Below are 27392 nucleotides of genomic sequence, written 5' to 3'. Positions count from 1 at the left end.
TAAATTGCTAAGATTTAAAGGGTAACAGGAATTTATGCAAATTTTGTAGCTTCAACATTAAAAACTTGTTTTGAACTAGTTTTTAAAAATTACAAGGATATTTTTGTTGCATGGTTTGTATACCATTTCAAACTTTTATTAACACTATCAGTGATTTAAAAATAATTTCAATATGACATTGTCAAGTTATATGTTAAATAATTTTGTTGTTGTTTTTACCCAAGGTTATTTTTTCCATTGATTTTTAAAAAATATATTTTATTGATTTTTTTACAGAGAGGAAAGGAGAGGGATAGAGAGTTAGAAACATCGATGAGAGAGAAACATTGATCAGCTGCCTCCTGCACACCCCCTACTGGGGATGTACCCGCAACCAAGGTACATGCCCTTGACCGGAATCGAACCTGGGACCCTTGAGTCTGCAGGCCGACCCTCTATCCACTGAGCCAAACCGTTTAGGGCTGATTTTCTTTTTTATTACATATTTTTATTGATTTCAGAGAGGGAGGGAAAGGGAGAGAGATAGAAACATCAATGATGAGAGAGAATCATCGATTGGCTGCCTCCTGCACGCCCCACCCTGAGGATTGAGCTCCCAACCCAGGCCTGTGTCCTGACCAGGAATTGAACTGTGACCTCCTGGTCAACGATGCTCAACTACTGAGGCACTTTGGCCGGGCTCCATTGATTTTTAGAGAGAGTGGAAGGGGGAGGGAGGGAGGAGGAGGAAAGAGAGAGACAAAAAGAGAGAAAACATGGATGTGAGAGAGACATATTGATTGGTTGCCGTCTGCATGAGCCCTGACAGGGCTTGAATATTGAACCTGCAACCCAGGTACCTGCTTGTGACCGGGAATCAAACCCTTGACTCTTCTGTGGATAGATATTATTTTTATCCTTTATAGGTGAAGAAACTGAGGTAAAGGGAAATTCAGTCTCTTAAGTGCTTATGCTAATAAATGGTGGAGCTAAGATTTGAACCATGGTGGATTCATTCCAGACCCTTTCATTTGGCTGGGCAACGCAAAACATACTTGCTGATCTATGAGAGATTGGTGATGGTTTAATTTTCTATATACAGTAAATACTATGCATCCATTAAAGAGAGGAAAGCAGAACACTATGAATTGATGTAAAATTATAATGAAGATATGTTATTAATGAAAAAAGCAGTGTACAAAATTTGAAATTTATGATCTTTTAAACAAATAGATAAACATGATTACATATGCCTGAAAAAGAATACACCAAACTGTTAATAACAATGGCTATATTTTGATGGTTGGAAAAGGTGTAAATGATAAGGTTTTTAAAGTATTCTCAATTTTATAATTTGAACATTAATTTTGGCTCAGAAATGATTAAGAGTAGATTTTAAAATTTGATACATCTTACTAATATAATTAAAGAAAGTTGTTTTCTTATAAATGTCCCAAATTTCGTTTATTTTGGCATGTATTTTTTTTTTTTTAAATAGTGTAGAAATTAAACAATGCCTTAGTGACTTCTTCAGTGAGTAGGTTATGGACGTATTTAGGAAACCATACTTAGGTAATACATATTAAGCGGTTTGTTGAAATAGAGAGGGATTTTGGTGGTAGAATTTTTCAGGATGTTATTTGGAACTTACATGTCTGGTATGCATTTAACATATTGTCTGATGGCAAGCCAACTGCTCTGCGTTTCCCCCTCTTTTTCCTAGCAAGAGACACCTCTTGAAAACTCTTTTCATGCAGCTATAGACCAGTGGAATATCTTTGGGAATTTCAAAGCATCCCTCTGATCATGTGTTTATCTCTGGAATGCTGTGTCAGAAATCACAACTCTCCTCATATCTTAAGAATTATCAACTCTCAAGCAATAGCTGGAAAATTTAGAGTAACAGCTACATGAGTGGAACCTTGCTGAAAGGCTGCCAGGTTGTGGGCCTTTTTGGATGGCAAGGTGTTTGTGTTCATTCCCATGCCAAAATTCTTGCTCTTATCTAATTTGAAGATCCTCTCTGGTGATTAGTGGATGCCAGGGATTTATCTTGATAAAGTTCAAGGGCTTGTCTGGCTTTTCAACTAGATCCTTAGGGACTAAAGTGCTTGGTTTAAAATGCTCTTTTCTCCTTTACTGAACTATTTGCATGTTAAATAAAATAGCATTTATGAGAAAGTTTGTGATATTTGAAACTGATGTGATTCTGAAATGGAACTTCTGAACTTTAGTGATCTGGAAGAAACTGGTGCTTCTTGTCTGTTGTTAATAAGTATAAAGAAACTTTCAGAAAAGTCTCCCTAGTTCATGTAAAAAAAAAAAAAGTCAACAGTGTTTGCGATTTCTTTTTGTGTGGAACCTTAGGAAAATTACTTGTTTTTCATCTTTAAGATGGGGATAAAATGTGGCACTTTACTCACAGAGTGGTTGAATATATATAATTTATATATGTCCTTAGCATAGTTAAATATTACTCATTAAAGTTAGTGAGTTTGTAAAGAAGAAAGCTATAATATGTAAAATTTTATAGTTTAATATTTGGCTTTTAATTGAAAATTCAGAACAATAACTTGCATAACTAAAAGACATATCTGTCTTCCAAATTGATTTTGCCAAAGGGTTTGAAGTGCTTTTTGTTAAAATTGATGGCACATATTTAAAATTTAGAATTATTTGTATTTTAAATTGTTTCTCAAGGAGAAACTTAAGCTGTAGCTTGAGAATGATGCTAGAAATATCCCTGCACATTGCCTAGCATATAGGCTCTCAAAGTTGTGTCAGATATATGTTGCATTTTCTTTGTGTTTGCAAAGTGGTACTTTTTAAAAAAATGTGAAATAATTTGTCCTTGCATGATTAAACTTGAGTAGTATTACATTTAAATTTCTAGATTATTTTTTTAAACTGTAAGGACATGTTTTACTAGTTTAGATTTATACTTATGTATGTGATACATATGATAGCTTAAAATCCCATCTGTTGACAGTTTTAGTCTTTTACATGGAAACTTTATAATAATGAAAGTAGATGGTAAAGAAAATGAAAATATCGTGAAATCTGCCTACTGATTAATGTCCTTTTATTTGGGTTCTTATGACTTTGAATTTTTTTTGTTTTTAAGTGGCCCAAAGCTCTGACGCATTATTATGTTACTTCCACAGAAATGACTCGAATCAGTCAGTGAATTTGGAAATTGATTAACTTTATTTTTCTATTATGTATTAAGTACATAGCTGGGCTAGAGAATGCAACTCTTTCCATTTGTGAGCAGATATATTTTTGTATGTTAGTAGCATATATAGTTTGATATTTTGGAAAACTTTATTATTATTATTGCTTATAAATGATTATAATGTAGAATTATGTTTAAATGTTAATATTGTGGCATGGTTGCACAACTGTGAATATACTAAAAACCATTTATTTGTACACTTTAAATTAGTGAATCGTGTAGTATGGAAGTTACAGCTCAGTAACACTAAAAAAGATCAATATGAGGAAACAGTTCAAATTAGAGGCCTTTGTTTAGACAAACTGTGAATTGTAGACCATTTCTGCCGTTTAATTTGGTACGTTATTTTACTTTCTGAGCTTTACTTTTTAATTTTTAGATGGGAGTAATATGTATGTTAGGCTTGTTTTGAGAATTGAGTAATAATTCTTGGCATATGTCAGTGCTTAATCATAGCTATTAATAATTTAAAGGTTTATATTATATGATTGTGTGGCGGCACAAAGAATAGTGTACCATGAACTTTGACTTGGAGAGGCTGGGGAGGCTTGTCTTTGAGCAAGGTTTTGAAAGGTGAGAAGGAAGCTTGCTGGTAAGTAGGACTAAGAGGAAGGCATCTTGGCAGAGGAATAGCATATACAAAGGGTGGGCGTTGTGAAGCAATGCACATGCTCAGGAACCACAACAGCATATTGCAGAAGCATGTGAGGAATGCTGGCTTAAATGTCAGCCCCTGTAGGAAGCCACACTTCAGATGTGTCAGGAATGGGAACATTTGAAAGATCTTGTAAAATCAGTATTTACTGAACTGAAATAAAGAATAGGTATTATTTGTGATTGAAAGTATTATTAATGTCAGTAGTTTCAAGGATTGGAAATGAGGTCAAATTTTTTTGTTGCCTTTATTTACATTTTTAATCATAATTTTATTTTTTAATATTTTTATTATTTTTTAAAAGTTCCATTGAATTTATTGCAGTGATCTCTTAATATCTTTAATCATACCATCTTGGAGAAATAGAGATTGTGCATATTATGGAACATATATAGTACATTTTTTTCTGTCACCAGTTTTCCAACATTTCATTATAAAAAGGTTCACACATTTAAAGAAGTTGAAAGAATTGTACAGTGAACACCCACAGACCCATCACTGAGATTCTACAATTAGCCTTTAACATTATTTGCTTCATTGTATAATTCTCCATATATCCATCCTTCCACCCATTAGTTAATCTTATTTTTTGATGCATTTCAAAGTAAGTTGCAGACTTCACCCTCAATCAAACATTTTAGCATGCAGATCTCTATCTAGAGATCAATACAGTTTTTTAAGGTAAAATGTGCATACAATGAAAGGCAAAAATTTTAAGTATACTACCATTTGAAGAGATTTATACTCCTCTCTTAACTCAAATCCCCAATCTAGATGATTCTTGGAATCTCCCTTTTGCATCTTTCCTGCCAATGCCTGACCCATTCCTCCAAGGCAGTTATTGTTCTGATTTTTTTTCTGCCATAGATTAGTTCTGCCTTTTCTAGAACTTCATGTGAAAGGATATACAAACAAAGTTGGCATTCTTCAGTTTAAGGCTTCCTTCACTTAACATAACGCTTTTGAGGTTCACCCATGCTATGTTTATCATCAGTTTCTTCTTATTGCTGAGTATTGTTCCATTGTATAAGCATACTACCATATTTTTATACATTTTTCCTGTTTGAAGGATTCTGGGCTATTGCAGTTTTTGATTGTTAACAATAAAGCCTCTTTGAACATTTTGTGCATATTTTTTGTGGACATAAGTTTTCTCAAGAAAGTCCCCTAAGAGGGGAATTGCTGGTGCACATAGGGTAGATTTATGTCTTAAATTCAATTATAGAAAAATAATTTCACTTTTATAAATATTATTTTCTGTTGTTCCTATCATTACTTACCTGTTGTATGAGTAAACTAGATATTGCTGGTTCTTTGTTTTGTAAGCGAATGTGGAAGTAAATTGTCCATATTTCTCCTTTCTCCTCCCCCAAAAATAGGTTGCTAGGGAATAGGTTAGAGGTTTTCTTAAATAATACATTTCTGCCTAGAGTAGGAATGTGCAAATTAGATTTTGTATTGTTTTCTGAATTTACACCAGCACATATGTACACACACATGCGCACACACACAAGGGTCATGTTTACTCCCCCTAAAGTCAATAATCTTCATCTGATATAAGCTACCATGATTTAAGCACACCATTTTGGGTTGAGGGCTCAGGTGGCTGTTACTTCTATTTTTTAGTGTATAGTTAACATTGGCAGTCACCCTTATAATGATGTGACACCAGCTACCCCCAAGTACATTGAATAAGCCATGCCTAGCGCCAGAGAACTTGATTTAATTGGCAACAGTGTTTGCTGTCACATGATAGGCACTGAAGTAAAACGAAACCTATTTCACTTTGTATTATCTCTTTTTGATATAACAACAAAAACAAAATGTGTTTTTAAAGTACTGGAATTAGATAATTTCCACTTTTGAATTTATTGGGAATAAGTATCTAAGTAACTTTATTTAGAAACTGAATACTTTAAAGCTGTTAAGGGAATACTTGAAGCTTGCAATACTGTCAACAAAAGATGTGATTAAATAAATTGAATGTTGAAGACTTTAGGCTTATGGTTAACACCAGGTAATTAAAAGTAAGCACTGCTGTGGGAGTGCATTATATATCAGCTGTCCTCTTTACCTCATTAACTGGGTTTTTGCATGTTTATGGAGCTAAGTTCAATTAAAAATGCCTTTTAAGTTATGCTTAATAAAGCCTTTTAGTTATTATTTTGGTATAAAGTATTACACTTTAATTGAAATTTGTATATCATAAATACCTGTGTTTGAATATATACAAGGTGAACAGATTTGATTATTTGATATTTTTGCATCTAGCATTTATATCTTTTATTATCTATATTTATCTAAAGACAGTCTTGGATTTAAAAATTGGGTTGTATAGATGTTAGAAATATTTTTTATCTGCATTTTTTAACCTTATAAAATTTTAAGCTTTTATGATTTCAAAAGCACCTACTGGTGCTTTAAGATCCTTGTTGAAGCATGTTGAGCTTTCTGCTTCAATTCTGAGGTTAAGAAAAAGTTAATTACTTTTCCACTTGAGTGCTAAAAGTCCTTTTTTATCTATCTTTGGTTATATTTTATTTAAGTTAGATAATCAAAGATGATCCTAAATGTAAAGAATGTTATATAGTAAATATAAGTTTAAATGTTAAAATGCATTATCATATTTCCATAGAATATTGTCCAGATTCTAAAAAAATTGATATGCAATAAATGTGAACACCATTGAAGAGGTTTCTTATTGAGAGAGTATTCTAAAATGTATGTCAAAATAGAGATACGGGAGAAATTAGAAAAAGCAGTTAGTTTCCTATTTTCTATTTTAAATTTATGTGATTAACTTAGGTTAATCTGTATTTTGAAATAGGTTTCCTTTTTTATTACAGAAGTGTCATCATTGCAACAAAAAAATCATCAGTCTTACCTTCCACTCTTACTACAAATGCACCTACCAATGCTGTCAGTGTGGTTTCTTCAGTAGATTCTGCTCAAGCCCCAGATATGGGAGGAGAATCTCCTGGTGAGTTTATCAGTGATTTAAAAAAAAAAAAAGGTTTTAGATCCCCTTTTAGCAAAGCTTAGGATTTTTGATAAAGTTAAGAAATTTTGTTAGGCATGTTATAAATCATCATGCTTTTATACTGTTGCTCATTTACTAAATTTCTGAATACATTTGAGTAATAGCAAATGAGTTAAATCAATGAATTCAGTATTTTCTCCACAGTGTATGACAAATTGGATGCTGCTGCTCTAAAATACTCTTTTCTGTCTCCTGCACCTGAGAAGATTTGTACAGATAGTGGTTTATATAAGAAAGTTTTGGTGACATGTGGTCTTTTAATTTGGTTATCAGTTATCAAATGTTTACTTTTTTCTTCAATATTTTTCTGAACTAGAGACTTGGAATGCTTGCCTGAAACATAGCATCATTCTAGCATTAGTTACAGTAGCTAAATAACTCCTACTGCAGTTATTACTTTTATTTTATTTTATTTTATTTTTTAAAATATATTTTTATTGATTTCAGAGAGGAAGGGAGAGGGAGAGAGAGATAGAAACATGAGTGATGAGAATCACTGATCAGCTGCCTCCTGCATGCTCCCTACTGAGGATTGAGCCCGAAACCCATGCATTTGCCCTTGACCGAAATATAACCACGGACCCTTCAGTCCGTAGGCCGATGCTTTTTCCACTGAACCAAACCGGCTAGAGTCTACTGCAGTTTTTTAAAAAAATTTAAAATTATTGGGTGACATTGGTTGTTAACATTCAAGTATACAATTCTATGATACAACATCTGTATATTGCATTGTGTGCTCACCACCCAAATTGGATTTTTGCCCATCTCTTTTTCTACATTTCTACCAACAACACTCATGTTTCTATCTCTCTCTCCCTCTCCCTTTTGGTGCATATATATGGGTGTAAAATCTTTTTTTTTTTAAGTAATTTTTTAAAAATATATATTTTATTGATTTTTTACAGAGAGGAAGGGAGAGAGAGAGAGAGTTAGAAACATCGATGAGAGAGAAACATCGATCAGCTGCCTTCTGCACATCTCCTACTGGGGATGTGCCCGCAACCCAGGTACATGCCCTTGACCGGAATCGAACCTGGGACCTTTCAGTCCGCAGGCCGACGCTCTATCCACTGAGCCAAACCGGTTTCGGCTGGGTGTAAAATCTTAAATCTCTAGATGTTGACCGGAAGCTTAGTGATAATACCAGGTAAACTTGAAAAGAATGTGATACTAAAATGTTAGGACAAAGTTAGGACAAAGGTGATATTATTTTCTATAATTAGTAGTATTCTAAATGTTGTGCTGTTTCATAAAAGAGAAAATTAATCCCTGACTGGGTAACTCAGTTGGTTAGAGCATTGTCCCAATACACCAAGGTTGCCGGTTCCATTCCCAGTCAGGGCACATGCAAGAGTCAACCAATGAATGTATAAATAAGTGGACCAACAAATTAGTGTTTCTCTCTTTCTCACTCTCTCTCTGTCATTTTAAAATTAATCAATAAAAAAATAAAATAACAACTAGATTATATACCACTAAAAGAATTCATTCTTGGTACTCTAGAATGAGATTAATGAAAAATAAATCTTGAAGGAATAATTAGATGGATTACTTTGAAATCACACAAAAAATGTCTGTAGTTCATCTTTTTGGACATCTCAGGTTTTCTATCTGCTGTTTTACCTGTTCTAGAATAATAGTATGTTTGCTATATAAATAGTGTATTTGATAAAATAGTGTATTTCAGAGAGGTTTTTTTGGTATATATTTTTAAAATTGATTTCAGAGAGGAAGGGAGAGGGAGAGAGAGATAGAAACATCAATGATGAGAGAGAATCATTGATTGGCTGCCTCCTGCATGTCCCCCACTGGGGATTGAGCCCGCGACCCAGGAATGTGCCCTTAACTGGAATCGAACCCAGGACCCTTAAGTCCGCAGGCTGACGCTCTATCCACTGAGCCAAACCAGCTAGGGCTCAGAGAGTTTTGCTCCTAACTTGTGTGAAAAGTACAGAGTTCCCATGTAACTTCTGTACCCTACCCCCTTCCCATTCTCCTGTTACTAACATTTTGCAGTAGTATGGTAGATTTGTTACTTTTCTTCATCATTGTCTTAGTGAAAAAATATAAAGGAAAGTAAGTGTAGAATAATCAGATTATTCTTATTTTTTATTGTCCCATTATACTGGGACACTTCTTTTTTACTTCGAAGGAGAAACAATTTGGTAATTTGTTTTCGTCTGGTTATGCACATTTCTGTTTTTCAACCCCCATTCAAAGCCATTTAAAAAAATGAACTGTGGCCCTAACCGGTTTGTCTCAGTGGATAGAGCGTCAGCCTGCAGACTGAAGGGTCCCAGGTTCAATTCCGGTTAAGGGCATGTACCTTGCTTGCAGGTAAATCCCCAGTAGGGGGTGTGTAGGAGGCAGCTGATCTATGTTTCTAACTCTCTATTCCCCTCCCTTCCTCTCTGTTAAAAATCAATGTGTTTTTTTTTTTAAAAAATGAACTGTGATTTCTCTGGACCAGTCTCCATGGGGAAAAAGGCAAAAGTTAGTAATATCTATGAAACTCTATGCCATCTTTTAAATTCAGTAATAGTGAATTCCTACAGTTCAGAGGTTCACAGTAAACTGAGTGAAATATGTTATCTTATTTTTACTACATTGCCCTTTAATTTCAGTTTATGGGACAAAATAATATGATTCTCTGATAGCTTTTAAATATATTTTTCAAAATTTAAATCATGCAGTTTTCAGAAAAGATAAGAAACAGAAGGAAAGCTGAGATAGATGTATAGTATTTGATATGCAGTATAATAAATTTCTTTCTGAAGTCATTGTATTTTTTACAGCAAATCCATATAGTGCAGCGTGGGGAAAAAAGTAGGTTTACAGTTGTTCATATGGAAAACAATACAATAATTAATAATTAATAATACAAGAATAAACTGTGTTTGGTGAACTCACAACTATAAACCTACTTTTGCCCCACTTTATTATATATTCATCCTCAAGGTATGCAGAATTACAAAATAATTTGCTATCTTGGAAACTCTTGCATTTATTGGCAAAACCCCACAAAAACTGCATCTAGATCATAATGTATCTCACCCCCATTATTAAAACTTTGTGTAATTCTTGGTGGTGATGTTTCTTAAATAGCTTCCAGGTTTTTCGATTTTGGACTAGAATTTTTAGCTTTTTCCTCTTTCTCCCTAGCCCCCCTCATTTGTTTAAAAATAATTCATTTCTTTTTTAAGTCATTCCAAATGTTCTTTGTGATGATAGTCTTTATTTTTATCATTTGTTTGGCTTCCATACCTGATTCTTCCCTTCCTTTTTCACTTTAGTATGTCTTATTGTCACTGTTATATGGTTTCTCTATTTTAGTTCATTGCTTATATTCCATTCCACTAATTGCTGTCTTGATAAGAAAAATCTAATAACCCAGTCCGGTTTTCAGTCGTCCTACTTCTTACTCTCCTGCCCCACTTTACATGCTTTTGCCTACCATACTTGCCTTTTTACCCTGTTTTCTGTTCACTTGGTATCCACACCTCACAGGTAAAGTTACCTGTCTGCCTTCAGTATTTTTTACTCATAGATTTTTGTTTTCTTTTTGGTGGGTCTTTTGATTTAAGTTATTTTCCCATTAAAAAATAGACTACGTTGAAATAGATTTATTTTCTTCTGGTTCAGGCAGGGTTTGGGAATAAAAGATTTGTAGATGAATTGGTTGTTGTAATTGCATGCTGAGCTGGGAAGTTTATTCTTGCAGATCTGAATAAGTTAGCTATTAGTCTTGGTTTGATCTTAGTTGTTTTCTCTATATGAAAACACAGTTAATACCCGTCTCTGTGGACCTTGACTTCAGTTCTGAGTGAGTAGCAACAAAAAATGAACTGCTCACATTCAGTAATTGATTAGTAAAAAATATACTGAAAGTACAGGGTGCATTAGCAAAAATGGGAATTTACTTGGAAGAAACCATGTGAATATAAAACATAAAATATGAGTTTTGTAGCAGAAAAGTTGAAATTACTTTGAAATTTTGATATCAAAATTCGATTTCTAAAATTTACAAGTGCTACAATTAAAGAGAAACCAGGACTGGTTAGTCATGGATTCCAGAAAAAGATTTAGAGCTTTTCAACTTTATGTGAGGTCAAAATTCTCACCCAAATAATTTTATAATGCAAAAAATTGAGGATTTGTATATTTACATTTCAAAATAGTGTATATTATTAAAACTGTGGTTAATATATAATGAATATCATACAAGTTTCACATTTAATTTTGAATAATATTCCTTAGCTTCTGTAGCATTTTATTAGAAAAAAAAGTATAATATAAAAACAATGGCAAATCTGCCTTAATTAGTGGTAAGAGATAGTTATCAGAGAATAAGGTATACCTTTGTATATGCATATTGTTATTTTTGTTTTTATTTTTCTTATATGCATATTTTAAAGAAAACTAAAAGAGAAAAAACAGTTTTAGTAAATATACCAAAATCTGGATATTTTAAAGTTTTGATTTCCCAGAATGCAATATGTGTGAAGATGCTGTTACTCTTTTTTTCAAATATGCTATAATGGTTTTCTACCGGGATCAAAGCATCAATGATTAAAACAAATATCACATGATCTCACTAATATGTGGGATATAATGATCATCATAATTTTATGGACAAGAATAGATCCAGAGACAAATGGCAGGGGAGGTGGTGGGGGGGGGGGGTTAGAGAGCAACTAAAGGACTTGTATGCATGCGTATTAGCATAACCAATGGACACAGACACTGGGGCAGGGGGTGGGGGGGCTTGCCCCGGGGTGGTAATGGCTGGGGGAGAGGGGGGGTCATTCGAGGAAAAAGGAGACATATGTAAAACTTTAGACAAAAACCAAATAAAAAATATTATCCAGCAAAAAAATATATATAATCCAGAGTAAAGGCAGTCAGTACCTACACTTGCAAGACATACAGAAACATAAGAGACCCATGGAGAATTGTTTAATAAATACCTTCTTATAAACAGATAAAGTGGAATGATCTCCCCATTTGTTATAAAGCAGACACTTGAATCAGTTGGTGAAAAAACCCCAAAATCCAAAAAAACCCCACAAAAAACAAACAAACAAAAAAACAAAATTAAAGCTAACCTAATAAAGGAACTAAATAGACTGTTCTTTAGTAATTTAAATGCTGGGGTTTTGCTAATTTGAAAAATTTAATAATTATACTACTTACTAGAATATTAGGGCATGCATATATTAATTAGTACATTTACATTTAATGTTGAAAGAAAATATTTGATTCCTTGCCTTATATAAGATTTGACCCTAGAGGCTATCTACTCATTCAATAAAAAGTTTTTTGTTTATTTAATGAAGAGTTTTTACTGGGCATAGAGCCTCTTCCCTCCCTGCACTGGCTCAGGATGGGTGGGGAAAGAGAGAATGAAAAAGAGAGACTACAGGAAAATTAAAAATACAGTATTTAGGAATTAAATATTGACATTTGTTTTAATGATACTTTATTGCAAAGGACCTTATTTTTTAGATCCTTTAGGACCTTGAATAAACAATCAGCTGGTTCTTCCCTGGATAGATGTTAGATACATGATCTATTTGCATTTTCCTTTTTGTCCTTTTGAATGTCTGGAAAACTGTTAGTGTGAAGGAGCCAGTTTATCAGTGTAAGGATAAGGAAAAGATAAGTTGGTATCATTCCACATGCTGGAAGTAGCTTCTGCATTTACATATGTGATCATTTTTTGAAAAATTTTAATGTTAAATTAACACAATAAATTTATGATTTTTATTTTTATCTGAGTTGATAATATGCAGAATGTATTTGGAAATTACATTTTTTATCTGGCAGGAATGAAGTACAACTTGGTATGAAATTACTGATCTATTTAGTTTATTTTTTCATGTGATTTTTTTTCTTATAACTATTGCTAGTTGATATATTTATCTTTGTTAGTAAAGTGTTTCTTATGATTAAAAATAAACTTTGTAAAAATCCCTTTCTGCTGTAATTTCTATTAGGTTTGAAAATTGACATTAATTTTAGGGTAGTTTTGTTATTTTATTGTTCTTTGTCTTTTTCAGATTTTTAGTATGCATTTCAGCTCATGAAAATTAGGGTCAATTAGCATTGTAAAAGCTAATTTTATTTTACATATACAGCCTAAAGCTTCATATAAACACTTTTTTGAGATTTATTACTTCTATCTGTACCTTTAAGTAAACGGGACCTTATGTGTTCCTTTTTTATCAATTTCAGAGTTTAAGAAAAACTACCAATAGTTCTTTTAGAGAAAATGTCCGATATAATCTAAGTAAACATGGTCTTTAAGAATTACCACTGATGAGAAAAATAAAGCTCAGAAATGTTTAATTAATCATTTGTAATAGAAGTCAGTGGCCAACCATGTTCAGTGATGCTCTTGCTGTCAATAATTTAGGAAATTGCAGGTGTCATCAATTAAGGAAATTGCAGGTGTAATAAAGCTATTTGGTCTCCGAAGTACTTAACTGAGTGTTGTGTAGAAATATGATTGGACCTGACTCTTGTAAATGCCCGAGACTTAAGAGTGAAAAAAATTTTCAACTTCACCTTGTTTTGCCCACTACTTTGAAATTTTATTGTGAAAAATGCAAAAATAGAAATCTATTGTTGGTGAAATGGGAAATGATATATGCATATTAAATAATTGTCAATATGAAGAAATGTATACTTTAACTTCATTTAAAAATTAATCCTATGCATTAGGATAGATTCTATTCAGTTTGTTAGAATTATAGGTACAATTAGCTCTCAATTGAGCAGGATGGTGAAAATGGAACAAAGGTCAGCAATAAACAAAAATCCCAGGAAAAAGAAAAGTGAACGCTGATTATCAAGGGAAGGAGAAGGAAATGTGTTGTGGAAAAGAGATTCACTACGGGTAAATTCATCTTGTAGGAATATGCTCACTCTAAGAGGTTGGCTTAGTAATTATCCAGAGGGTAATTGTGGAAGATTGCTGCCATGCCCTCTCCCCAAAGGAACCAAACCTGTGGGGCATCAAACAGCCCAGATTTCTGGATTCTGCTGTTTCCTGAGACCTGGTAATCAGAGCTGCTGATTATTGATCAAGGTGTGCCTGAAGACTAAGCATATTTCAAGGAAGGTCAAGTTGTCCCAGTTCCTTGCTGTTTAATTAATCAGTTAAATCTACAGAACCCCTTATTAGAGCCTGACTGTGTCTGTCTATATCCAGAATGAACTTTATTTGCCTTACCTAACTAAAAGAGCAAGTAGAATAATCACAGATGAAATTGAATTGAACCTGAGGAAATTGTGGGAGTGGTGTGAGGCAGTGACAGGCTTTTCTTGTAGAGGACAGTGGTTAATATTAATGGCTATGTTTTGTTTTATAGAGATCTGATACATGAAATTATTAGAAATCCACTTTTTATGTCGGTCAAATCTAGGATTGCTTCTTTGCTTTATAGTTTCTAGACTTTTCAACAAAATATTCATTTATATTTCCTGTTTTGTTTCCAGTAAATTGAGAGAATAAATTCAATTTTACTAGTAATCAAAGAAGTGGAAATTGTTTATTCTTTCTTCAGGGCAATTTGGCAGTGTTTATCAACATTTAAAGTGTGTTTATTGACTTAAAGGAAGTTAGAAAATAAAGGAATGCACATAGATTCATGTAAGCACATACAAAACATTTGTTAATATGGCAAAAAATTGGAAACAACTGGAATTAATGTTCCTGAATTTGAGTTGGTCTGATATATTTTTTATAATTAGAAACAGATTATACTTCTTTGGTAGAAATACTATGGAACAGATAAGGAAAGAAAATCTAATTGCATGGTGTACAGTTTTGATTTGTAACATTACCGATGATGACCATTTTTCATCACTTGACATAAGTATAGCTGTCAGGTACTTTCTATATTGTAAAGTTACTTTTTCCATTTTATAAGTGTATTATTGGAGGTACTTTGAAATTATTAAATATTCTGTTCATTTGATTATTAATTTATCATATCAGTATGGCCTCATGGATTCCTATTTTATTGGATGGGTTATAATCAGTTGCTATATTATTTTGATGCTCAAATTATCTGCAGCTTAGTCAGTGGGAGTCCCTTCAAGCTGGCTTATCTATCCTTATGACATATCCTGTAACATACCAACAAAATGAAAAGGGAGCCCACTGGATGAGAGAACATATTTGCCAATGATAATTTGATAAGGGGTTAATTTCCAAAATATATACAGAACTTATATAGTTCAACACCAAGAAGATAAGCAACCCAATTAAGAAATGGGCAAAGGACTAGAATAGACATTTCTCCAAAGAGGACATACAGAAGGCCAATAAATATATGAAAAAATGTTCAACGCCACTAATCATCAGAGAGATGCAAATTAAAACCACAGTGAGATAGCAACTCACACCTCCCAGAATGGCTATCATCAATAAATCAAAAAACAAATGTTGGTGAGGATGTGGAGAAAAGTGAACCCTCATACACTGTTGGTGGGAATGTGGGCTGGTGCAGCCACTGTGGAAAAGAGTGAGGAGTTACCTCAAAAAATTAAAAATGGAACTGCCTGCTGAAGCCGGTTTGGCTCAGTGGATGGAGCGTCAGCCTGCGGACTAAAGGGTCCCGGGTTCGATTCCGGTCGGGGGCATGTGCCTGGGTTGCAGGCACGTCTCCAGTGGGAGATGTGCAGGAGGCAGCTGGTCGATGTTTCTCTCTCATCGATGTTTCTGACTCTCTATCTCTCTCCCTTCCTCTCTGTGAAAAATCAATAAAATATATTTTTTTAAAAAAATGGAACTGCCTTATGACCCAGAGATCCCACTTCTGGGAATATATCCAAAGAAACCTGAAACATTAATTCGAAAGAATATATGCAATCCTATGTTCATTGCAGCATTATTTACAATAGCTAAGACCTGGAAGCAGCCCACGTGCCCATAAGTAGATAAAAAAAGAGTGGATAAAAAAGCTGTGTAAACCATTTGTGTGGCTAAGTTGTTTAGAGCATTGTCGTCATAGGCCAGAGGTTGCAGTTGTGATTCCTGGTCAGGGCACATATGGAGACAAGTCATTGATGTCCCCCTTCCCCCCCATCCTCTCTCTAAAAATCAATAAACATATCCTTCGGTGAGGATTAAAAAAAAAAAAAAAGCTGTGGTACATTTACATGATGTAATACTAGTCGGCTATTAAAAAAGAAGGAAATCTTACCATTTGCAACAGTATGGATTGACCTGGAGGTTATTATGCTAAGTGAAATAAGCCAGTCAGAGACAGACAAATCTGTGATCTCACATGTGGAATCTAATGAACAAAATAAACTGACAAAATAGAAACAGAGGCATGGATACATGGAACAGCTGTCAGAGGGGAGGGGCTTGGGGGGCTGGTGAAAGAAGGTGAAGGGATTAAGCAAAAGAACGTATATGCATAACCCATAGACACAGACAACAGTGTAGTGATAAAGGGAAAGGGGGCTGGGGGTAGGTGGAGGTGGGCAAAGGGGGATAAATGGGGATGGAAAGAGACTTAGCTTTGGGGCTATGGGTGCTTGATGCAGTGTGCAAATATTTTATTGAGTTGTATACTTTAAACTTGTATGGTTTGTGAACCAATGTCACCCCAATAAATTCAATAAAAAAATAAAACAAAAACACATAAAACTAGATGTTTTATACTCATTTTATATTTTTCTTTCACAGATCTTGAAGTAGCCATTTATCTCTTAGTGGAGAAAATAGTATTTAGAAGTCAGGATCTATACATGAGGTATTAGGGTCTTCCTACTCCCAGGTCCTATCAGGACAGAGCTGGGGCTGTGTGTGTTTGTGTTATTTGTTTGTTTATATGTGAATGAGGGCATGCATTTTATAGATACTTTCATATATCTATATTTAGTGACACCACGAATTCACACAGGTACTCTGAATTCCAAGCCATTACCTTAAAGTTCTTTTTAGTTTTATTTACTACTTAAATGTCCTCCGTACATTGTTTGGGTTCATATACCTTACTCCAGGTCAGTGCACCTCCCATCCTGGTGCAACTGCTTTCAGTCTAATGCAAGAAGGTTTGGGAAAGAGGGTCTTTTGCTTTTTAAACTGCAGAGTTTTTATGTTGTGGTCATATTGGGAAAATAACTGTCAAGATTATAAATTCTTAGATAAGAACTCTAAACTTTTAAACCCAATTGCATTTACTGCCACATTTGGAATCCTTTGGTAGTGAAGGCAGGTGCTGGAGATAGTTTACTATGCTTATTCCTTTGGAACCAAATTACGGTAAAGCCCTTAGTTCTTAGGTATACATCTTCACCACAAGCAAACCATTATGTTCAGACTACATGTTCAGAGTATTCAACTATTTTTCCTCTAGTTTATGTAATATTGAGGTTGTAGGTTAGCAAAATAAAGAATTTAAATAATTACACAATTCTTACTTACTTAGTCGTTTACCAAATCTCAGATTTGGTTGTGTTGTGTTCTGGATTTTGTCTACTGTGTTTAGTCACAATTAGGTCTCAACTTCTGGCTGACTACAGTTGTTAAGATGCCTTTGATTGTAAAATGCATTGACTTGAGAGATGCTACCATCTGTAAAAATTTGCATCTTATGATGGAATAGGCTGTTATAGAAAACAATTTTTACTTGGAGATTTTTGTCTTTCTTTTCTTTTCTTTTTTAAATGAGCCTGTGATTGCTGTCTTTCTCTGCCTGGTTTTTATCTCAAGTCCCCAACCAAAGACCACCAGGATAAAAAAACCTATGGTTGATCAGAGAGGAAGAATGCACAGAATGAGGAAACTCTGGGCATCTCAGTAATAGTGTTAGAAAAGATTTATTATAGGAGCTGAGTTTATATGAGGTTATTTGGGGGAGAAGTGAAGGATGTGAGGCTTTCCTCTGAATTGGATATTGTTAGGAATCATGGGTAATTCAATGATGAGACATCCTAATAAATATTATCTAGAAGCATGGAAGACTTAAGTAAAGCTAAAGCTATAATTTACAGTGAAACAGTAGTCATTTATATTAGGACATGGGGTGTTTGATTATCTTTGTTATTTAGGTGGAGTTCATGTTTTGTCTGTTGGGACATGATCATAGAGTGGTATTGTTTTATGGTGATTTGTCATGGTCATGACATGGCTTTGTCTAATGTTGCTGTTTTGTGAAATTGTTTATAGTCAATGAGAGAATACCAAGACCTAAGTTTGGGTTCTAAGCCCGCTCCTAGCAACACCAGGAATGGTGGGCCTAGTTGATATTATCAGGCCAGCTCCCAGATGTCAGAGCTTGTTTTTCTTCCTTCTCATCTGTTTCTGCCATCTTTCTCTGTACATTGTACATGAACATTTCTTCTTCTGTCTCTCTTTTATCTATCTTTTGTGCATACCATTTTGTCCCCTTTAAGTGCTTCCAGGATTCCCAGGCCTGAAGTTTGGAAAACAGATAAAAGCATCTGACCTCTGATAGTGCATAGATTCCAGGATCCTTGGAGCCCCTCTTCTCTCCTTGTTTATCAGCTTTGCATATTCTTTGTTTCATTTGCTTCAACATGTTTGCTGTCTTTCTTGGTCTATCTCTCTATAGATTTGTGATGGGATTTCAGTCTGTATTTACCCCAATATTAGCTTGACACCCTTTTAGGATACTGCTCTCAGAAACTGAAATTTCTTTTCTTGAATAGCAGCTGCAACAAGATGTGCATATCTGTACTTGTACACTCCGGGTCATTAGGATACCATCCCAGTTAGATTCCAGTGTCATAGACGGGCATTTGGTACTATATGTGTCCGTTCTTTTCTTCTCTCTAACATTGGCCTTAGAAAACTAATGACTCTGTTTTTATAGGTCCTACTTCTAGCTGAAATTCAATGATGTCCTATCCTATGTATTCTGATTCTTAAATAGGAATTTTTTCCCCCTGTACTCTCTTGAGCTTGTTAGAACTTCTCTAAATTAGTCTTCTAGACTCACTCTTTCAAGACTTGTTTCTGTGCCTATCCATTCTTAAAGAACAGATACTTAATTTCCGGGTGATTATTTTTCTCTGGCCAAGTAAAATTTTTAAGCAGTTATTTGTTTAAAACATAATGACTTTACATAGGACAAAATAGTTTGAACCATTTGATACTGTAAAAGGGTGAATTGGCTATTCAACAATATAGATATACAAGCGTAATTTAAGGGTATCTGGTAGTCTTCATTGGAGAGTAAAATAAGATTACATGGTGGAGCCTGGAAGGCATGGCTCAGTGGTTGAGTGTCAATCTATAAACCAGGAGGTCACAGTTTGATTCCCGGTCTGGGCACATGCCTGGGCTGCAGGCTTGATCCCCAGTGTGGGGCTTGCAGGAGGCAGCTGATCAATGAGTCTCTCTCATCATTGATGTTTCTCTCTCCTCCCTTCCTCTCTGAAATCAATACACATCTATTTAAAAAAAAAAAGATCACATGGTGGAAATTCATTTTTCACAGTAGTTTGAACAAAATAGTGACACAAGAGAGTAGGAAATAGAAATGTATATACCAGGTGGGAAGATTGACCTAAAATATGGGAGATGGGAATGATTAAAGGAATAATTTCTGCAATTAACAAATTGAGGACCTTCGTATCAAGTTCTCTAGGCCAGTGGTCGGCAAACTGTGGCTTGGCAAACCGCGGCTTGTGAGCCACATGCGGCTCTTTGGCCCCTTGAATGTGGCTCTTCCACAAAATACCGACTTCTGCGCATGGGCCACGAAGTTTCAAGCGCACTGTATGTGCGCGCCCGCACGTGGTATTTTGTGGAAGAGCCACACTCAAGGGGCCAAAGAGTCACATGTGGCTCTAGGCTATAGAGTTATATGGATGAAAAGATGAGGCCTCTGCTTTCAAAAAAAATTGGCACAGTAGGAAGAAGGACATTTGAAAATTTAATTGATGGACAGTGTGACAAATGTAATAACAGAGTGTATACTAACTAGAGGCCCGGTGCACAAAATTCGTGTGCAAGGGGGGGGTATCCCTCAGCCTGGCCTGCGCCCTCTCGCAGTCCAGGAGCCCTTGGGGTATGTCCGACTGATGGTTTAGGCCCAGGGCAGCTCCTGTGTTGAGTGGGATCAGGCTGAAATCGGCTCTCTGACATCCTCTGAGGGGTCCTGGATTGCGAGAGGGTGCAGGCCAGGCCGAGGGACCCCACCGGTGCATGATCAAGGCTGAGGAGGGATGCGGGAGGTTGGCCAGCCGGGGAGGGACTGCAGGAGGGTTCCAGGGCATGTCTGGTCTGTCTCGCTCAGTCCTGATTGGCCAGACCCCAGCAGCAAGCTAACCTACTGGTCAGAGTGTCTGGCCCCTGGTGGTCAGTGCACGTCATAGCGAGAGGTTGAGCAACCTTAGCATATCATTAGCATAGTACGCTTTGATTGGTTGAATGGATGACTGGACACTTAGCAGTGAGGACACAAATTAGGGACTATAAATTATTTAAATTTAAGAAAAATTTCTTAGATCTTCACTGGGTTGTGTTTGCTAAACTAGACTCAGAAATAGTCAGGATATGGCAGAAGTTATTTGTGGACTGAATAATGACAGTTTTTATGGTAATGGAGGTAATACCTATTTAAGGCTAAATTTGGAATTATGTCTTTTGCTTCAATTAAAAAAAGTTTTTACTTATAAATCTCTGTTGCCACTTGGTGTTGAATAGAAACAATTGTGACCCCAACCTGGTCATAATTTATTTTTCTATTACCTTTCATCCAATGGATGGATGAAGGATTAGTCAGCTTAATAATTGAACTTGTAACTGAAGTTTATGTATTAAATGATTAAAAAGCTTGTTAACTGGTAGATTTTAATGTTATCCAAATTATAAAGGGTGTTTAAAAATGCATTATAATATATTTTTTATTGACTTGGTATAAAGTTATCCTTTTTGTTTGAACCTTGTATCTAAAAAAAAAAAATTCCTATTAATGGTTATTTTCTTTTATAGGTGGTAGATCATCAAATGCAAAATTGCCCTCAGTTCCAGCAGTTGGTTCAGTTCCACAGGACCAAGTTTCAAATATGAGGTATTCAAGCTACTGATCTGGATGTTTGTGATTTATTACTTTAAAATGTCTACATATAGTTACTTAAAAAATTATTTTGTTTCTATTTTTAAAAACTTACATGATATTTAGTAACTTGCAAATATTTTAGGGGTTTTATTTATTTAATTTTTCATTGACTTTTAGAAAGAGAGGAAGAGAGAGGGAGAGAGAGAGAGAAACATTGATGTGAAAGTGAAACATTGATCAGCCTCTTCCTGCAGATCCCCCACCTCTTTAAAGATGAGATGTAAAAGTTTTATGAGAAGTGGCTGTTTGTGATTAGTAAATGCTACATGCATAGCAAATATTTAATTACACACATAATAGCTTGTGGCTTATTTTTCATAGGATTGTAAACTGAAAGTTTAAAATTTGCTGTTCTTCTTCCATAAATAAATTGCTGGAAAAAAAAAGTTATTGCCAGTCAACCAAAGCCACAGTAATATTGAATTATAGATAGGTTTTTTTTTTGTTTTTTTTTTTTACTGTTATTAGTGTTGTTTAATTGGGAATATAATTCAAATTCTAATTTGGAATTCTGCGACTATTTTCCACCACTAGAACCCTCGTGGCTGAGTTCTTAATCCTTACCACAGCTGGAAAATTCATAGCACTCCACAAATATAGTCACTTTAGGTGCTGCAAGTGTAGGCTTGCAGTTGTGGTATCATCCTATCTCAGTGGTTCTCAACCTTCTGGCCCCTTAAATACAGTTCCTCATGTTGTGACCCAACCATAAAATTATTTTCGTTGCTACTTCATGCTGCAATGTTGCTACTGTTATGAATCGTAATGTAAATATCTGATATGCAGGATGGTCTTAGGTGACCCCTGTGAAAGGGTCGTTCGACCGCCAAAGGGGTCTCGACCCACCTGATTGGCCAGACCCCAGCAGCAAGCTAACCTACTGGTCAGAGTGTCTGGCCCCTGGTGGTCAGTGCACGTCTCAGGTGACACACCCAGGTTGAGAACCGCTGTCCTATCTAATAAAGAGGGAATATGCTAATTGACCCTCACATGGTCACAAAGATGGCATCACCCACAGCCAATAAGGAGGGAATATGCTAATTGACTGTCCTGCCCTAAAAGATGGTGGCGCTCAAAGCCAATAAGGAGGGAATATGCTAATTGACTGCCCTGCCCTCAAAGATGGCATCACCCACAGCCAATAAGGAGGGAATATGCTAATTGATGGCCACGCCCTCAAAGATGTCAGCACCCACAGCCACATGATGGCCAGCAGGGGAGGGCAGTTAGGGGTGACCAGGCCAGCAGGGATGGGGCAGTTGGGGGCGACCAGGCCTGCAGGGGTTAGGGTTAGGGTTAGACTGCCATGCCATCAGAGATGGCAGCGTCCACAGCCACAAGATGGTGGGGCATTTGGGGGCAACCAGGCCTGCAGGGGTTAGGGTTAGACTGCCATGCCATCAAAGATGGCAGTGCCCACAGCCACAAGATGGTGGCGCCCAGTCCCCTTAGCCCCGCTGGGGCAGCAGGCACACGGCAAGGCTGGGACCACCCCGAGCGTCTGCCTCCAGAGTCCCCCAGTCCCCTCAGTTTCCCAGCCGCCCAGGGTCACCTGAGGCACAGGTAACCAGGGCCGGCTGAGGCTTGTGCTGCTGGCAGTGGCTGCAGCAGAGGTGTGATGGGCGTCACATTCCCCTGATCGCTGGTCGCCTCCCGCCCCTGAGGGCTCCTGGACTGTGAGAGGGGGCAGGCCGGGTTGAGGGACACCCCCCTCCAGTGCATGAAAATTCATGCACTGGGCCTCTTGTCAGGTATAAGAGGCTCTAAGACAGCGGTTCTCAACCTGTGGGTCGCAATCCCTTTGGGGGTCGAACGACCCTTTCACAGGGATCGCCTAAGACCATCGGAAAACACATATATAATTACATATTGTTTTTGTGATTAATCACTATACTTTAATTATGTTCAATTTGTAACAATGAAAATACATCCTGCATATCAGATATTTACATTACGATTCATAACAGTAGCAAAATTACAGTTATGAAGTAACAATGAAAATAATTTTATGGTTGGGGGTCACCACAACATGAGGAACTGTATTAAAAGGTCGCGGCATTAGGAAGGTTGAGAACCACTGCTCTAAGAGATAAGTAAATACCTGGAAAGAGATGGTTATTCACAACAGAATTTTCCAGCGGTAATGGTTTCAGTAGCAACTCTAGTTGATAGTATGAATAGGAAGTAGTCCTTATGTGAATAGTACGTAAGTAGTGGCTGTTTGTGTATATGTTTGGTTTATAAGTTAGAAACTAAAGGTGTGGGTACCTCTGAATTTCCTGAAAGGCAGAGGGCTTTTTTTAAAAAACTCATTAAGTATGTATGTGTATGTGTACATATGTGTTTATTTGTGTATTCATATTTATATGAATATGTATGTTTAGTCAAAAATACATTAATGTATAAATTGAAATTATTATAAATGTGTCAGTAAAGTATACTGTTTTCAAATGAAAAGTTGTTCAGATTATATTAGAAACAAATTCTTTCAGAGGTAGGTATCAGTGAAAAGAACATAAACTGATTATTTCGGTTCATAACCATTTATTGAGTCTTTACTATATGCTTCAGTTGAGAACTTAGAAATGAAGACAGTTCTTGAACTGGAAGTGCTGATGTTTTGGTGGTGAATAAACAAATATGATAAGGATTTGATAGAGTTTGTTTAGGTTATAAGGCTAAAATCAAGTGATCTGATCTGGCTAATTATAAGACATCTAACAAGACCTGATTCTTGGAGTGGTTGTTTGTCAAGGCTGGGGGGTGGCTATAGAAAACAGAATAAAACAAGGATAGTCCAGGCAGAAGGAATGGTATGCATAGCGATAATGAATCTTTAGTTGGCTTTTAATTTTTCATTGCTGTGGGAATGTATTTTAAAAACTAGAAAATTGGTAAACTCTACTGAATAATTCAGGGAACCTAACATCTTTACATTAGTATTACAGAGAGGCTTGAACATGCTTTGGAAAAGGCAGCTCCCCTTCTGCGAGAGATTTTTGTGGATTTTGCACCTTTTCTTTCTCGGACACTTTTGGGTAGCCATGGACAAGAGCTACTTATAGAAGGAACAAGTAAGTGGTTCTTCTTTATTTCATTTTATATAAACATATTTAAATTTCAAGATTAAGGACTGCCAGAACCGGTTTGGCTCAGGGGATAGAGGGTCGGCCTTCGGACTGAAGGGTCCCGGGTTCGATTCCAGTCAAGGGCATGTACCTGGGTTGCAGGCACATCCCCAGTGAGGGGTGTGCAGGAGGCGGCTGGTCGGTGTTTCTCTCTCATCGATATTTCTAGCTCTTTATCTCTCTCCCTTCCTCTCTGTAGAAGGTCAATAAAACATATTAAAAAAAAAGATTAAGGACTTAAATGGATAATAAGAGATGCATGGATTTTTAATTTTTTTAGTGTTTTCAACTTTTAAGGTTTCTCATAGTCTCTATCTTTCAAAAAATATGTCACACCTCCTATTCTAATCTATTAATTTTTTATCAGTGATTTGAATGAAAGAAATTTATATACTGAGCCGAGGAACTAAGAGTTGTTGTTTTTTAAAAATTAACTATGAGAATAGAGAATTGTAGAGACTAATATTATCATAACTAGTGGGGCATTTACCTGGGGTTTTACTTGAACTTAAGATCCTTATTAGGAAAACGAGGAATGAATTCTTAGTCTCTATTAGTAGCATTCTTTTTACAAACATTTAGAAATAACAGTAGTATTGTACATTATCCTGCTTACATCATACATAGATTACTGGGTCTTTTCTATGTAGTATAACTTGAAATGTGTTAACCTAGATAGCTGCAGAAGTAGGTTACTGAGAGAGTTGAAAACCATGCTATTTGTGGAATGGATGAGGAATATAGGGACATTTTAAAAGTTTATTTTACATAGGGCACCTGCCATGTAGTAAATGTCTTCAAATATTAAAGAGGGTAACTGAACCAAGTGGAAGTAAACTTACTTTCTTCAGACAGCAGATATCAGTTCAGTGGAGAAAAATTAGTTCTATTTAAGAGCTTAGTAGTCTGATTTCAAAATACCAGTCTTCATCTCATAACTAATTTTTCAAAGGAGAACCTAGAGGATTTTCATCAGTGATAATGTGAAATTGATTTTTGCATTCAAAAGTGTTTCGACTAGATGTTTGCTAAATCTGGCTTGTCTGTGCCATGGTTAATGGCTTAGGATTAGATACTTAGATTCTCCTAATCTGAAAATTTCATTATCATCTCTGCTGCAGATGTATATAGAATTGGTGCTGAACAATTTGTTTCCATATAGTCAAATAGTAGCATTGAATTTATTTGAAGAAGAAAGTTTAGGTTTTAGAAATGTTTAATTAAGTTTGGGGTGAAAATTTATTTTACCTGCTGCAAGACATAATTTATTTAGCCATGAACTGTTTGACCTAAGTAAGTAATACAATTTGAAAGGAATTGAATTGAAAAATAGAAGGGCTTTTCCCTAAATTATATTTCACATATCAAATATTTATTTTTTAAAGTGATGTGACAACTTATCTATATTTTATTTCATTACTGTAAACTGAATGTATTAATTATAGCCTCTTGGTGTGTAGCAAGACATTGTTGCTTTTTAGTTGGTTTTTGAATTTTATAGTAAACCCAACAAAATAGGATCACCTTAGATACTCAGAAGTAGTAAACTTGCCAATTCACGATCCCTCAACATTTTTAGTCAATTTTTTACTGGTGAAATCTAATAAAATAATAAGAAAGATGGTGTATTATTAATCAGCTATAAACTTGAGCAGTGTCTACTCATTGGACTGTTCATAAAAACAGCAAACAAATGTAAGAATTTTTATGTAACTTGTGTACATATTTTAGGTTGTAATTTTTTGGGTGGTGTTTTTATGCATTGTAGAACAGAAAATTTTTGAGTAGAGGTGATTGCAGTGTGGTACAGAAGAAAAAGCATTGGTCTAAAAGGCAAGAGACCTTTTATATTTATTTTTAAAAATACCTTTTTATTGATTTCAGAGAGGAAGGGCGAAGGAGAGAGAGAGAAACATCAATGATGAGAGAGAATCATTGATCGGCTGCCTCCTGCACACCCCCAGTGTGGATCGAGCCCAAAATACAGGCATGTGCCCTTGACCAGAATCGAACCCGGGACCCTTTAGTCTGCAGGCCGCTGCTCTAATCACTGAGCCAAGCCAGCTAGTGTGAGACCTTGGTTTTAATTCTGGCTTACTAGGGACTAGCTGTGAGACCAGGCACTGGTAAAGTCATCACTTTTAAATTAAAAAAAATTTTTTTTAATTAATAAACTTTAAGCGAATATTTTAAATATTATAAAGTAGAAAATGCAATATTAGTGAACTTATTATTACCAACTACCAGAATTGTCTTTGTTTTGCCCAGTAGTTTTATTTACCTCCTTTTTTTTGCTTTAGTATTTAAAATAATCCCAGACATCATGTTGATTCACCCCTAAATAATTCATAAATTCATGTAACAAAGGTATTTTCTTACATAATTATAATTGCTGCTATAACACCTAATATTAATAATATAGTTCCATAAGGTCATCTAATACTCAGCTCATATTCATTTTTCTTTAAAAGATGTATTTTTATAATTTATTTTTTCTGCTTAAGATCTAAACAAAATCAATTTATTGCATTTGGTTATGCCTCTTATGTCTTTACTAGAGGCCCGGTGCATTGATTTGTGTACTGGAGGGGTCCCTAGGCCTGGCCTGCGGGGATCAGGCCAAAACCAGCTCTCTGACATCCCCTGAGGAGTCCCAGATTGTGAGAGGGTGGTTCTCAGGTGATGCATCCAGGAATCGGGCTCCCTCCTTTCTGGTTCCAGGCGCGTCACCAGAGAACTGCTGCTGCCAAGTCACCACAGCTCAGCAGCTCCTGCGTTGAGCGTCTGCCCCCTGGTGGTCAGTGTGTGTCATAGCTACTGGCCGGTCAGCTGGTCTCTTAGGCTTTTATATATATAGATTAATGTCAAATAGTTTGTCCCTATTTCCCCTTTGTTTTCATGCTGTTGACCTACTGAAGAAATCTGGTTGGTTGGTTGTTCTGTAGAATGTTACATGATTTGGTATTATGGCTGCTGCTTCTTGGTTCTGTCCTCTAATGGTTTCTCTATCCCATGTATTTTCTGATGACTAAAAATTAGATTTAAAAGTTTAATTAGATGTAATACTTCATAGTATATCATGTGTAGAATCACATATTTTCTAATTGCTTACATTCTTATTAAAACTTATAATAATGTTTATCACCATCCCATTCTTTCTGTAAATTATTTAAGGTGATTAAAAATGTGTGTGTGTGTATATGTATGTGTGTGTGTATGTGTATGTGTGTGTGTGTGTGTGTGTGTG

General features: G+C 35.6%; 1 protein-coding gene across 1 annotated transcript in view; it reads left to right on the top strand.

Moving 5' to 3' along the window:
* LRBA (LPS responsive beige-like anchor protein) overlaps positions 1 to 27392 on the top strand; it is a 546641-nt gene that overhangs the window by 125887 nt on the left and 393362 nt on the right. The window contains exons 31-33 of the mRNA XM_014455776.2: positions 6716 to 6849; positions 20891 to 20969; positions 23958 to 24091. Coding sequence (XP_014311262.1) covers positions 6716 to 6849; positions 20891 to 20969; positions 23958 to 24091 — 347 coding nt within the window. The remainder of the gene's footprint in view (positions 1 to 6715; positions 6850 to 20890; positions 20970 to 23957; positions 24092 to 27392) is intronic.

The sequence above is a fragment of the Myotis lucifugus genome, unplaced genomic scaffold (assembly GCF_000147115.1).
Source record: "Myotis lucifugus unplaced genomic scaffold, Myoluc2.0 scaffold_1, whole genome shotgun sequence".
Taxonomy (NCBI): domain Eukaryota; kingdom Metazoa; phylum Chordata; class Mammalia; order Chiroptera; family Vespertilionidae; genus Myotis; species Myotis lucifugus.
The sequence above is the reverse complement of the archived record's forward strand: the minus strand, read 5'-3'. Positions and strand labels throughout refer to the sequence as shown.